Here is a 14,727-nt window from a genome sequence, read left to right on the forward strand (position 1 = left end):
CTCCCCAAACTCCTTCACAACACAAGAACACCATCAAATACATTACATATACACCACCTACATTTTTTGATCAACATTGCCACCTGCTGTGTAGGCCACAAGACTGAAGTTCTAGCTAATAATAGTCTATTCTTTAAAATAGCTACCTCTATGTGGCTGGTTTCTCAGTTTTCACATAACAGCTGGCAAATATTTCCCACCAAGGCCAGCGGTTCAGAGCTGTTTTGACGGCGCAAGCTGCGCTCGGCGTAAGCTGCGCCCGGCACCGTGCGGCGGCTCCACCACACTTTTCTCTTTTTCTCCCGCACGTCTTTTGATTGCACCAGCGTGGCAGCCTGCCAGAAATGCACCTCACATTAATGTAAATTCCAGGGCTGTGCCAGTGATGGATGCATCATCAGATGTCCTAACGACACTCTTCGCTGTAAGTTAATTAGTCATGGAGGACTGTGGGATGAACACAGTGTGACCCTGAACAAGGGCTTGTCTGACTAGCCTCAGGCCCATTGGCACAGCTCTATTGTTCAATAGAGTCCTGTGTGTCGAGTGGAAGAGGGGGGCTTCTCCCTACTGACTGCCTCAATTCAGCTGGAAATCAGAGCAGCATCACCTCCCCCCCTCCCACACGGCCCTAGCAACCACGCCACGCCGACAGTTGCCAGGCAACCAGACAAAGCTGGAGCCACTGGCTGTGGTGTGCGTGTCAGAGAGTTTGTGTTTTTGCCTGTATGCATTTAAGATCAGGAATAGTGAAGCAGCAGCAGAGGAAATGTCTTTCCTTGGTACAAAAACATTCAAGCAAATCCTTTTGTGAATATTTTTGCAAATTTTAACAGCTGATAAAAAATAACTCTGCAGTTAACATTTCTTTGAAGAAATAGTAATACTATGTGGTGAAATCATTTTGAGATTATTATGGATTAGGTGAAATTAATCTTGTAGGATTTGACCAGTGATGGCTGCATTAGCAACATGTCATTTCACTTCTAGTCCAAACGAGGTCATGTGCGTTTTAAAGGGAAATCACAGACTGTTTTACACAGTGCTTCAACCCGGCTTGTGATTTCTGACCTTGTTTTTGTTAATGCATCCCATACTCAGATGTAAATTATTTAGCAGTGACGTCACAGTACGTAATTGTAAATAACATTAGTTTTAGTTAAAGGGAGAGGAAAGGATGCTATAATGATAGTATCTCTATTTTCTGTCATAGTATCATATTCATATCGTCCTATGATAAACTTAAATTATAATGCCAGTGTTGAAATGCTTTATTACACGTCAAAAGCTATCAAATGTAAAATAATATATACATAAGTACTCATTATATATAATTGTCAATTTCTGTATCGCCTATAATTATGCTATTGGAATATAATAATTAGTCAATTAACTACTTTAATTAAGTACTGCGTGGGTAAAAATGCATGTGAATACATTTATCTGCTGAACCTGCAATTAATACTGCCAGATAAATTTACTGTGATCAATTTATCTAATTTGCCTCTCGAGATCTCCGAACGCTAGACGGCGCCCTGCTCACAACAGCGCACGTCTTTTTTTTTTTGGTGACCTCTGACCTCTGTGCTTGTGTGTCTCCGGTCGGATCTCATTCGAGGAAGAGATTCTTGATGGGTGGAAAATGAAAGTATTCGCGCGGATGAATGGATTGTCAAGACTGCGTGACTAGCTTAGCAGCAGCAGCAGCTACGCCCGCTCAAGTAGGACGATTTGCGGAAGCTGCTGTCGCGTCACATGACCTACATGTGTTACTCGCTGTCGGGATTTGTTTTGCTACATAGCTAGTTAGCTGTTGGCTAGTCAAGCTAGCTAGCGAGCGCTTGTCACCGCTAACTCAAAAAAGCGTCGCTGTCAAAGTCGGAATAACATCCGGTTTTTAAGACAAATCAGATGACTTGTTTCTCCGGGGGACTCATGACCGTTCCCCTGTGACAATGTTTCCGAGGTTAGTTTCACCAACGAACGAGCCGCCCTGTAATACTTGGTAACAGCGGTGGACTAGCTAACCTGAGTTAGCCAGGTTAGCTCAACCAACGCCAACGATTCAAGCAGCCGGCAAGCTAACTGTTACAGCTAGCAGCTAAGCGGGGATACCGTTATCTAGCATCGGCGTTATAGCGACGGGACAACGTTGACGTTTCCGGCTACAATGGCTAACGTGACAGACCTGCAGACGAAATACAGCAAGCTGGCGCAGGAGTACTCCAAGGTAAAGACGCTGCCACACGTTTTAATGTCCAATAAAGTAACGTGAAAGTTAAATACACAGTTATTAACGAGGCTTGGTCTCAGAAGCGTCCAGTGTGTTATTAGCATCGGTTACAGGTCGATATGCACCTGTAGTCAACGACCAATGCTACCTGATAGCGTTATAAAACACTGGACTCTTGACAGTTCAAAAACCTGGAGTTTATTAAACTTAACTAAATAAGGAATGCACTGTTAATGCAACATCCATGCAATAAGCTTCCCTTCAAGAAGGTTAAATATCCGTTGAGACATGAATATTTTGGAAGATGTATTTTGTGTTGCTGTTGAAATATATTTCCTTGTGAGTGTATTTATTAGAAATGATCATACAGTTTTCCTTGAACACAAACTGACAATGTTACTGTCATGAAGGTGGGGTTTAAATTCATGCAGAAAGTAGAGTAATAAACAAATTGGCAGTGTACACTGATAGGATATTGTAATATAGCACCAGATATGTCAGGATTTTGGCATGCAAACTATCTAGTAAACACGTCATGTTAAAGTGCTATTAACATTTGGTTAATTTGTTAACAAGTGACAGTAAAGCCTGTGAGTCTGCGTTTTCTCTTGTGAGCTATAAGTGCCCTTTGTTTCTGTGTCAGCTGACATCACGGGGAGCGTGTGCTGTTTCCTGTTCAACTCTCATCTCCCCGTTAGCCAAGCACCATATCCTGCTCAGGAAGTGCTGACGAAGTAGCTGTCACACATACTGCCATTATGCTGAATTAAGATTGTGTTTAAAGGCCACTAGCCGTACAGCAAAGAACATTTGGTTTTATGCTCTGCATATTGTGCAAAATAAGATGACAGACGACGCTTTGCAGTTTTAAATCAGTGGCACGAGAAAGTGTTTGGCACTGATGTTGTGATTTAGTGCTGTGGGAAGAAATAGACAGCAACCAGATACAAATATATGACAGTGATTTTCTGTGGAAAGACAAATGTGTTTTCAAGATGCTGCATTATAATTTATCTGTAAAGTGCCGTTGTATCTCAATTATAGCTCATATTCTGTATGTTTCCACAGCTCCGTGCCCAGAACCAGGTGCTCAAGAAGGCAGTTGTAGATGAGCAAGCCAACTCTGCCTCGTTTAAGGTAAAGTTACATATGAAACAGAAACAATAATAATGTTAGAATTACAATCCACAGCTTTGATATACAAATTTACTCATGTTTCTGGCTAAACAATTAAGCCCCAATTACAATGTTTTGGAGATTCCACATTACATCATTCAGTGATATCTTGTTTGTCTAAACCCAGATGTTCACCTAATCTTACTATTGCAATGCTGCTAGTTGCGCCGGAGTTGCATAATCTCAGCATATTTGCCAGCAAGCCTTTTTTTTCCAATCAAAGCTAGCTCTGCAAGAGTGCATAGAGTCACATCATTGTGATTTAGAGGAAGTGATCTACATAATGTGCTTGTTTTTGAAAAGATTTGTACAGCAAGTTTATGCCCAACATGTTTTTTCTTTTTAATTATCCTCATCAGGAGCAGCTGAAGCAGAGGGACCAGAGCCTGAGGAAGCAGGAGCAGGAGATGGACAGTCTCAGCTTTAGAAACCAACAGCTGGCCAAAAGGGTGGAGCTGCTTCAAGAGGAGCTAGCTGTCAGTGAAGCCAAGGGCAAAAAGGGGAAGGTGATCATGAGGGGAATCAGGGAGAGGCTATACAGTTGGGAAGAGGAAACGGAATGTGTTCATATAGCCTCCAATCAAAAGCAAATTTGAAAAAAATTTGATTCTGAAAGCTGCAAATTCAAATATGATTAAACATCAAAAGATCACGATTAACAGCCCCTATTTTATCTCTACCTCCTCCAGAGTAAAGCAGACTCTCCCTCGCAGCATGGTCTGGAGACCCAGAGTGTTTTCGATGAGGACCTGCAGAAAAAGATAGAAGAAAACGAGCGACTTCATATCCAAGTAAGCAGCCACATTGTGCTTATAATTGTCTGTCATTCTTCTGCATGTGCAGTTAATGCGCTGGCGAGGCCATGCATGTGATGGCTCCGTTTTCTGCTGTATACACATTAGTTTTATGAAGCAGGTGAGCAGCACAGGAGGCAGGAGGCTGAGCTGTCGACGCGACTACAGGAGCTGGAAAAAGGTTCCGATCAGCATCAAGCTGTCGTGGACGGACTCACCGCTAAGTACATGGAAACAATTGAGCGGCTGCAGAGTGACAAGGCACGTTTAGAGGTGAGCACGAATGGGAGGATGAAATACGTGATGTTATTTGAAGTTTTATTAAAGTTTATTAAAATGTTTTATTTTTCCCCATTTCGGATAGGTGAAAGCACAGACTCTGGAGAGGGAAGCAAAAGAGTGCAGACTGCGGACAGAAGAGTGGTAAATCATTCTTTTTATTCACAGTTTGATGCTGTGTCAGAAAACCAAAGGGTGACTTGCATGTATGCAGTACAAATACATATGTATGTAGTGACAGCATAGTTCAAGTAAACTCCCCTGGTGGATACAAGACAAACATGAAAAAAATGATTTTGAAATTGTGGTTAAGTTTTGACAAAATGTCAATATATATATTACAAATAATGCATGTCTATTGTATTTGTGATTCTAAAACCCTATTAAAATTGTTTTACCGATTAAAAATGCACAAAGTAATCAATATCTTTTGCTCTCTTGCTACAGTCAGCAGCAACTGAGGCGCTGCCAGTCAGATCTGAACAGACAGGTCAAACAAAGCAGCAGTGTTATCCAGGAGAAAGTGCCCTTCAATGACACCAGTGAGTATCTGTCGCACAAAAAAAAAAAAAAACAGTCTGCTACAGAGCAGACATCTGTTTGAGAACATTTATGTCTCTGTCGCCATAACACCATTCTGCCCGGGAGTAAATAGTGCAATGTTACACCAAACTGTAATATTGCACGCAAGGAGGCAGGAGGCTAAACCGTTTAAGCTATGTTTGTCGAGTCAATATGGTTCAGTGTAAGGACTGAGGATCTGCTCTTTCTGCCTTTCTCTCCTGCCCTGCAGAATGTAGTGACTACAACAGCCTCAATGTGCCACCACACAATCGACGGCACCAGGTGAGTAATAAACAAACTTTTTAAACACATTAGCATACTTGCAGCTTATTTATTTTTGTCTAAAATTACCATTATATTACCCCACGAATTGTAACGTTTTATTGTTTTATTTGTTTCCATAATACAGAATTTGTAGTTTCTCAAAACCACATTTTCTCATTATAAACATTTTACAAAAAAAATTACATGTTTCATTTATTAATCAATAACTAAGAATTCAGACAATAATGCTCAACTATTCTCAACTTTTTCTTTTAATAGAATCAATTCAGCAATGTCAGTAATAGTGCTTGATTCTTTTTTTTAAATTACCGATTAATCTGCAAATTATTTTCTCGAATCATCAAGTGGTCAATAAAATATCACGAAATACTGAAGAGTGTAGATGCTTGTTTTGCCAGAGCAACAGTCCAAAACTTAAAGCCATTCAACTTACTTTCTATTAGACAAAGACACTTTACCAAATTAAGCAATTTAAAAGCTGGTCCTTGAAAAGTTTGATATTTTTTTGCTTAAAAATGACTTGAATTATGAGTCAGTTGTCAAAATGTTTGCTGATTCATTTCCTTTTGATTGGCTTATCAATTCATCCAATTAATGGATTGTTTGGCAGCAAAAATTTGAGATACCATATGTCACAGATCCATTCATCCAGCTGAATTTCTTCTGACCAGAGTAAAACATTGGGTGCGTGGGTTGTGTGTTCTTTCTGTGGTTTTAGCTTAAATCCCGGGATGTGGCAGGTCAGGCCTTGAGCTTCATTCAAGACCTGGTGGCTGCTCTGTTGAACTTCCACTCCTACACAGAACAGAGAGTACACATCTATCCCCTGGACTCCTCCATTGAGCCAATCTCCCCTCTTAACCAGAAGGTGAGGCAAACTGCACACAAGAAATGTCACACAAATAACTGATTTACAAGAACACACACAATAAAAGACTGTGGCTGTGGTTGTACCTATGTATGGTAGAAACTTAAATGCATGATTTCTCTCTCTGCCTAGTTTTCTCAATATCTACATGAGAATGCAGCCTATGTGCGCCCCCTGGAGGACGGCTTTCTGCAGCTACACCAAAGCATCACAGAGGACACGGTCACAGTACTGGTGAGTGGTTTTTGGACAGGGACATTGTGTGGGCTTGTTGATGATGCACGCTTATAGCCAACCATTTTTTTTTTTCTTGAATTGAAGGAGACTGTGGTCAAGCTGAAGAGCTTCGCAGATAATTTCTCATCATACACCCACTTTCTGCAAAAGATTCTTCCCTACCAACTTAAAAGGTCAGCGCTGTGTCCGTTTATGTGTGTGTGACAGAGAGAAGAAGAGGAGGGGAGGCTGTACTGATCTTCCTGTTCTCTTTTCAGCCTTGAAGAAGAGTGTGACACACCTCTATGCACTGCTGCGCTTGTTGCGAAGAACCAGGAGCTGCAGAGTGACGTGAAGAGAGTAACTTCTGTATTTGAGAAGCTGCAGAGCTACATTAACCTTTTGGCCTTACCCAGTAGGTTAACATGGAAAATACATACCTTTATGTCAAAGATTAGTTCATACAGCTGATGTTTTTTTTTTTTCCTCCTTTCAAATATTTAAAAGTTCTTGTGGAAAGAACAGGTGCTGCTGTGAAGTGTGACAATATGCTTGTTTTACAAATGTGTGCAATGTGTCTCAGGTGTTCGGCAGGATGCCATGCCACAGAGCAGCACCTCAGCTGTCTTCACCCAGCTGGCTGCCTCCCTACACAGTCTTCACGACGCCATTAAAGGTGAGCAGCACCGTCAGCCATTTTTTTTTTTAAATCCAGAGCTATTCACAACCAGTGTGACACAGCACAGCGGTTCCCTCGCGTAACCTTTCACTGCTGTATCCATTCATAAAAGTTGGAAAAAAAACATTTTGTTTTCACGACAATACCACCAGCTGAGTTTTTGGAGTGTAAATATCCTGCTTCTACAACAATGCGATGTGAAATGGCTGCATAATTTAATGCTCTCTGGCAGAGAAGAGTCACTTAGGTGCACAGCTGACACATTTAACGGAGTGGAAATAGGTTTCATGTAATGAGGCTCTTGATCTTGGCTCTTGTGGGGATAGTGATTGTGGACAAATATACACTAAAGACATGCCGTTTTACAGAATGAACACATCTGTAACACATCATTCGCACTTACGAAGGGAGCGTCGCAAAACAGCTGCCTCTTGATCACCTCAAAAGATGATTAAAAACATCATGTGTAGATGGTGAAGCTGACTCAAAGCCAACAGATGCTGTAAATGCTTCTCTTGCGGTTCTGTTTCCTCCCTGTCTAGAGATGTCAAAGCACTACAACCAGAAGGCTGGCTTAGAGCAGGAGCTCCCCACCATCACCCAGAAGCTCTGTACCACCACAGAGTGCCTGCTGGGATCTTTGGGCTCTCTGACCAGCAGCACCGGCAAGGTACGGCCAACAGGGGGCAGCCAGCCGCCAGGTTTATTTTCCCCATGTAGTATGTTCAAACAGCGTGTGGCATTTGCTAGCTGTGATGCGCGGCACCTTAACTGTAAGTAGCAGTTAGATTTCCCTGCAACTGGATCACGTCGGTAATTCTGTCACCACGGAACGACAGGACTCAGGTGGGCAACGGTTCAATGTTCAAAGATCGTCTCCAACTCACAGTTTGCACAGCTGCTGCCCCGTTAGAGTAAAGGGATAAATGATTTCTCTTTGTGAATCAAGTGAAGCGTTGACTGAAGTGTGTCTGCTGCTGGGAGCCACAGTCCAGTGGGTTGCTGTGCTGAATGGAGGGGGGGGCTGTGTGTGTGTGTGCGTGTGTGTCTCTTTGTGTGAGTGTGTGTGTGTGTCATTTTGAGAGCGATCATCTCTGCAGGCAAAAGCTAATTTTCTTAGACATTTCTCATCCTGGACACTTGCTGGTGAAATCATCTCTCTTCTGAAAACACACTGGTTAATTCAAAGCTTAGCAGAATGCCGAGTATTTGAGACATGTCGACATCATTTGTGCTTCTTTATCTAAGGAGGCTGCAAACATCTTTTATTTTAATGATACAGGACATTATGTCACTGTTTTGTTGCAGATCGCCACTTTCTTCAGCAACAACTTGGACTTCTTCACATCATCAGGCTACAGTCCAAGAGGCAGCACAGGACCCCTCAACCCCTTGCAAGCAGAGAGCATGCTGGCCAACAAGAAGCAAGCTGCTGCCTATATACATGCTATCAAACAGGTTAGTGTATGCTTAAATCTGCTGATTATTCCCAGGTCTGCAGTCGTGACAAAGTGCGACTGAGCCTTTCAGTTCAAGCCCCCAGACAGGAAAATTGGGCCATTATGAATACAAAGACTACATCCGTAACATCTATTAAAAATGTTTTTTTGTGAATATTTCATATATTTCTTCTGGTTTTTAGCTCTTCACATTTAAAAGTCATGTTTTGTTCCTGTGGTTTGTGACTCAGTTTCTTGTTTTTACTTTCACGGGAAGGACTTTGCTAAAGTTACTTTGAGGAACTTCACTAGTTATGAAAAAGGCTTAGTCCAATACTAACGACAAGACCATCAGTGACAACATTGGCTATCTTTATATACCGTAGTTATTTTTAATGTCTCATCGGGCCACCTGGTGGGATTCTGCAGAAAATCGGATTAAATCAGTTCTCTGGCAGCAACCAGTCTGCCAAATACGGGCCCACATTTGACGTCACAGCCGCCTCTGACCTGCAGTCGGGGCTCAGGTGGGAGGTGGAGAGCTCTGTATCCGGTAACGGTGGCTCCTCCTCCGACCAGGAACAGCTTCACCGGTCCCCGCTGGGGGCCAACAACGACACCAAACTGTTGGAGGCCCAGTCTGCATTGGGCCTCCTGGGCCTGCTGGACCGAAGGGAGGCACAGGAAAACCACAACAGTAAAATGAGAGGTTTGCTGAATGGAATCCGGTGCTGCAGAAACACTACCGCTTTTGTCCACAGGGACCGCCAAAAGCAACACAAAATTAAAGTTCCCCGAAGAAGCTTTTAGGAATATTGCTATAAAAATAAATATGAGATGCATGTTTTTTTCATTAATAAATGTGCATTTTCCTATTATATGTGTTGTTTCTTCTTCCAGGCCAGGCCGCAGTCTGTTCCATACAGAGAAGCCCTGTCAAACCGCCGTATCCTCACCAGCTCCACGGAGAGCAGGGAAGGTCTCACTCAGCAGGTGTGACTTTTGGCTCAAAATCTCTGTCTATCCCATTTCTGCTGGTTCAGAATTGATTAATTAAAACATTCCTTAGTCATAGATTTCCTAATCATTATTTAAATGAGGATATGTGGATATGAACATACGAGTGAGTGTGTAAGCCAGATTTGGTTGCCCTCAAGGCAGTTATATAATAACCTGGAGGTAATGTCTAAAATGGTTTGTTGAGACTGCAGAAGAGCAGCATCGATGTGAGTCTTATATCAGTGTTTTGGATGTGGTGTAGACGGTCTTTAGGGACAGGGTGTGAAGTACTAGCCTGTTCTGTGCTAAGCATGTTCAAAGTGTCTGTTTACTTTCTCTTTTGTAAATGTGCCCTTTGGTCGATATCAGCTTGCTCCAATTTGTCACTGGAGCACAAAGTTTACTATTACAAGTACAAAGTCATAAAATTGATTTATAAAGATGGAGCTTATTGACCTTTTGACCCTGCAGGTTTTGGAATTAACAATCTTAAGTCCTCACGATCTCATCCTTTACATATTTTCTTTTATTATAACTTTTAAAAAGAATCTCTACACAAAGATTTAATACAAACTGCTTTGTTATATAGTTCCCCCATACTAAATACTGCTGCCCTTAAGCCTCTCCTAACCATGGCTCAGGCCTCATCCCATAAGCTCACTGTCCTCTCCTCTCCCCGGTGGCCTCCTTACAGGTGCAGCAGAGCCAGGAGAAGATTGCTCGGCTGGAGCAGGAGAAGGAGCACTGGCTGCTCGAGGCCCAGCTGGGGAAGGTGCGGTTGGAAAAGGAGAACCAGCGCATTGTGGACCTGGAAGCGCAGCTCGCAGCAGCTCATGGGGGAAGTCCAAACTCACAACCAGCTGCAGCCAGCACGCTCCCGCCGAGCCACGAGGAAGCAGAGAGGGAGCGGAAAGAGACTACGCTGTGCACCAGCCTGGTACGGTAACGGGTTTGGCCGCTCTCCTTGTTAGTTTTCGCTTGCAGAGAACATTCTCTGCCCATGGCTCTTGGGTCTGATTTGCTTGAACAACGGGAGTATTATCATTCCTATCTTATAGCTCCCACGCTTCACACGTTTTTGCTTAATAAAACTCAGACTTCCAATGTGCTGATGCGGCAGAATGGAAGAATACTGTTGTTTATGCAAGTCCGTGCACAGTGTGGTCACAATCCAGAGCAGTTTGACTCACTAGTCTCTGTGCTACCTACGTATTAGCTTTCATTGTTCCCATCTGGCTAGCTTGTCCTAACATTGGTGGAGGCCTGTCTGTGCTTGAGGGGGATTTTAGAACATCCGATCTGTGATGAAGTTCCTGACATGTGTCTCTATTTTGTCTTGTCACCAGGTTGGCATGTTGTGCACAACGCCCACCGTTGATCTCGTGAGTTGTCATACATTTAACCAATTGATTCAAATGAAGAGCTGTTAAAGAAAAGACCATTTAAATCCTAATACACCCCCGAGGGAAAAGCATCTCATCAAGTAGCATGTTGTGTCTGCGTTTGCAGGTGGGAGATGAGGAGTCCAGGGAGCAGCTGATAAAGACCCACTACATGGCCAGAGTGGGAGAGCTCACCTCCCAGCTCCAGATTTCTGACAGCAAAGCTGTGCACTTTCACTCAGAGGTGAAGCCCCAAACTAAGCTCCTTCTCATAGCAAGGAACTGACCTTTTCATTGCACACATCCTCACTGCATTGCATGTCATCTGGGAAGAGATATGGAAACTCTTACGCCCAAATACATTTAGAGCAGAACATCCATTTGCCCTGCTCTCTCATGTGTACTATTTTTGTCTGCTTCTTTAATTTGCTTGAGAACAGAGAGCACTGAAACTGAACCCAGGTTTAACCTTGTTTCTCTGTTCTTTCCTCTTGTGCTCTGGAAGTTTTTCCATTATTACCATAGTGTTGCCTTTTTTGTACTGAGAAACCCCACCTTGTATTTTTAGTATTACGGTGAGGCTTGATCTGAATGTAGATAAGTCTCAAAGTAACACCTGGTCACATTGTGATTAACCGGTATGCCAGTCATCCACATATTGTATCCTAGCAACAGGAACGCACCTGATCTTGGGTCAGTGCTTTCAGGTATTAAACTGTCACTTTTTTTCAGCTGTGCATTTACTCTCGGAGCTATCGTCGAAAAAAAATACCCATTATTCGAAGAAATATCTCCTTTTATTTCAGCTTTTGAAAAAGATCTGTAAAGTATGCTAGACGTGCTTTCAAACTATCAGGGGACAGCAGCTGTTAACTTTTCTTTATCCCCCCCCCCCCCCCCCCAAATTTCTAGTGTCGAGCTTTGGCCAAGAGATTAGCCATTGCAGAAAAATCACGGGAGACTCTGAGCGAGGAGGTCAAACTGGCTAATCAGAACATCACACGCTTGCAGGTAAAATGTAGTCCCATTACCAAAAGCGCTTCCTGTCCAAGTATAGACATCAGCCTCCTCCCAACTCAGAAGACATTCTCACTGTAACTGTGGTGTCGCTCATACAGGACGAGCTTGCTACAACAAAGAGGAGCTACGAAGACCAGCTCAGCATGATGAGCGACCACCTGTGTAGCATGAATGAGACGTTGAGCAAGCAGAGAGAGGAAATCGACACGCTCAAACTGGGCAGCAAGGTACGACACTTTTTATCCTTTTTATTTCAAGCACTTTGCTCTTAGGTTTGTTTCCAGCTGTCACATGCCGTCAGTCTCTAAATACATCTTAAAGCTCCATCGTTGAAGCAGAGTGAGAAAAAAACATCCAGTGGCTTCAGGGTGGTGTGAAGGATCGTTTCAGGTTTAGCAGTGAAATGTGACATAGTAAAGTTTCTGTCAGTTATGAGGTGAACTTGGAGGTTATTGGTGGTGTTGTGGTTGCCCGCTGGCCCTGATGGGAAAAGCACCTGCTGGAACCATCTGAAGAAGTCGTTAAGTTAAAGCTGCAGGAATGGAGAGGCCCGTTTTTTTAAGCGTGCGTGTTGCTGCTTGTGTGCACACAGATGGCTGCGTGTTGGGAAGCTGCAGGACGCAACATGTTAGTGAGTTAGGGGTGGTGATTTTCTCTGGAAGGCCGGAGACGAGCCTCAGCATGAATTAAGAATTTGAAACGACGCAAAAAATAAATTCTGAACTATCGACCTACTGCACTTAAACACAACACGCTACTTAAAAATGTTCCATTCCAGGGAATTACTTGATTTTACATATTTTTTTTGCTGAATCTCATATTATTTCTTCTGTTTTCTTCAGGGAAATGCCAAAAAGAACAAAGGTCGCTAGAGCCGCCCTCTCAACTGGCTCCGTTTTGGCATGACAAAGGGCCCCCTTGAGAAGAGATCTGGTCTGTGGAGCCTCCCAGTAACATCCTGGTACCAACACTACCACTGTCACACAACCACAGGACGGCTACATGAGCCTCAGATCCCTCCACCGTCCGACAGTGGGAATACAAATGAACATGTGTGGAGGCTTGTTTGACTGAAGAAGCTTCTTTTTCCCCCCCCTTTTTGTCCTTGTCACGGCACTAGTTATAACACATCATTTGCTAAAAATGCTTTCTGAAACTGTTCCGGAAGCGGCTGCTTGACCTTTTTTTGGCCAAAGCAGGATGGGAGAGAAACGGCTTTTTCCCCAGAAGAGACAGAGGGAGATAAACAGCGGGACAGTGGGTATTGCTCGCTGAAGTCAAGACTTGAAGACCAAACCCTGTTGAGTCAGCGTGTGTGCGTTTCCTGCTTTTAACGTATGTGTGAGAGAAAATGAAACTGCTTTCTTACTGCTTATCTGTGGGAGCAGGAGAGCAGAGTAAATGTTGGTGTGGCTGTTTGTGTGCAGAGTGTCGTTTCATCATGTGACTATGGCACCAGGCTTTACAACATGCGAGTACTGTTTTACACTTTGATTTTTTTTTTAAATATAAATCTATCTATCAAATTTGAGATGATTTGCGCAAGTTGTTCCGAGGGCCCGTGTGTCCACATACAGCATAATCGCCCTTACAACACATGCATATATCACAAGCTTCTTGAAAGAAGGGCTTTAAAACCTGAATGAACAACTAACAAAAGACACACTTGAATTCATTCCTCATTTTTGGGAACATTTCAGATCTTTGGGAGTGGAGAAAATACCAGAAGAAATGTCTCCCCTGACGCACTGATTGATTGTGTTTACCTAGACGAAAAGGGTAAGATGGACAAGCCTGAGCTCGTGAAATGTTGTCAGTTTGTCTCTGTGAAGTTACTCTATAAAAGTCGTTTTTATCACCAAAGTAAGCGTGGGTGTACACTCAGAAGCCTGGTGTGGCACAACAGTCTAAATTCATGTTGTAATATGTATGGACAAAAAAGGGTTAATGTGAATACACACAATTGAAATCCTGATATAATTGTACTGTATAATTTCTAAAATATATATATATAAACACAAAGGCATTTATTCAGAGTTTACACATTTTTATTTTCCACAGAATTTGGAATTTGGATCTGCAACTATTTTTTTTCTTCTTTTTCTTCTGTAAAGTCAGATTACTATGTCATAGAGGGGGTTGCCTATACTGCAACTGGTGATTAGACAACCCGAGTCATGGCAGAGTGCAGTTAAAGTTTACAGTAAAAGAGAACCTCTTTGGCTTGTAGAGACATGAGGAAAAGGGGGGAAAAAAAGCCCAGCAGTGGTTATGAGCAGTTCATTCAGACCCTCATTTGCCAGTCTACACCTGCCAGCAAACCTTTTGATCATAAAGATTTGCCAACACCCCCCAAAACCGATTTAAAGAAATAATAATACTTGTATTCTCACAATGTAAGCTGTTCAAAAGCACATTAAATTATGTGAAACAAAAATAAAGAGCTTGTTCAACATTTAAATGCTTCATGTATTTAACATTCAACTGGTTCTAAGTGATCCTGTCTGACCTAACTTTTTGTGCAGAATTTCTGGGAGTTGGAGCGGATTTGGATTTAAAATGGCCTATAATTTAAAACAAAAAAAACAAACAGCCGGTAACACACCCTAACCACTGGGAAATGAGGTAGCACCACTGAGCTGGACATATGAGAACTGGAAGATTACTGTTTGATGCAGTCATTTTATTTGGAAGGAAAATGCTGATGCTTTCATGCACTCCTGTTACGCTACTTCAGAGGTCAAAGACGTTAATAACCGCCACTTATTTGTGCATTCAAGAGCTCTTGACCAG

At 42.6% G+C, this 14,727-nt stretch overlaps 1 protein-coding gene across 2 annotated transcripts; it reads left to right on the top strand.

The window, feature by feature from the left end:
• The first annotated feature begins 1,610 nt into the window (after window positions 1–1,610).
• On the top strand, window positions 1,611–14,395 carry ppp1r21 (protein phosphatase 1, regulatory subunit 21). Of its 2 annotated transcripts, none has more exons than XM_084021001.1 (22): window positions 1,611–2,230; window positions 3,302–3,370; window positions 3,769–3,885; window positions 4,099–4,200; window positions 4,312–4,476; window positions 4,568–4,626; window positions 4,930–5,024; window positions 5,276–5,328; window positions 6,050–6,199; window positions 6,332–6,433; window positions 6,521–6,609; window positions 6,694–6,830; window positions 6,999–7,091; window positions 7,637–7,764; window positions 8,403–8,552; window positions 9,434–9,526; window positions 10,227–10,469; window positions 10,879–10,914; window positions 11,042–11,158; window positions 11,827–11,925; window positions 12,033–12,161; window positions 12,777–14,395. In XM_084021001.1, exons 1-22 carry the CDS (start codon window positions 2,171–2,173, stop codon window positions 12,804–12,806), a joined length of 2,316 nt encoding a protein of 771 aa, XP_083877127.1. In that variant the 5' UTR covers window positions 1,611–2,170; the 3' UTR covers window positions 12,807–14,395. The 2 variants fall into 2 exon arrangements, with proteins under 2 accessions (XP_083877127.1, XP_083877126.1); XM_084021000.1 differs by having other exon boundaries at window positions 1,612–2,230; window positions 3,769–3,915.
• The last annotated feature ends 332 nt before the right edge of the window (window positions 14,396–14,727 follow it).

The sequence above is a fragment of the Eutrigla gurnardus genome, assembly GCF_963514095.1.
Source record: "Eutrigla gurnardus genome assembly, chromosome: 11".
In the NCBI taxonomy this organism is placed as follows: domain Eukaryota; kingdom Metazoa; phylum Chordata; class Actinopteri; order Perciformes; family Triglidae; genus Eutrigla; species Eutrigla gurnardus.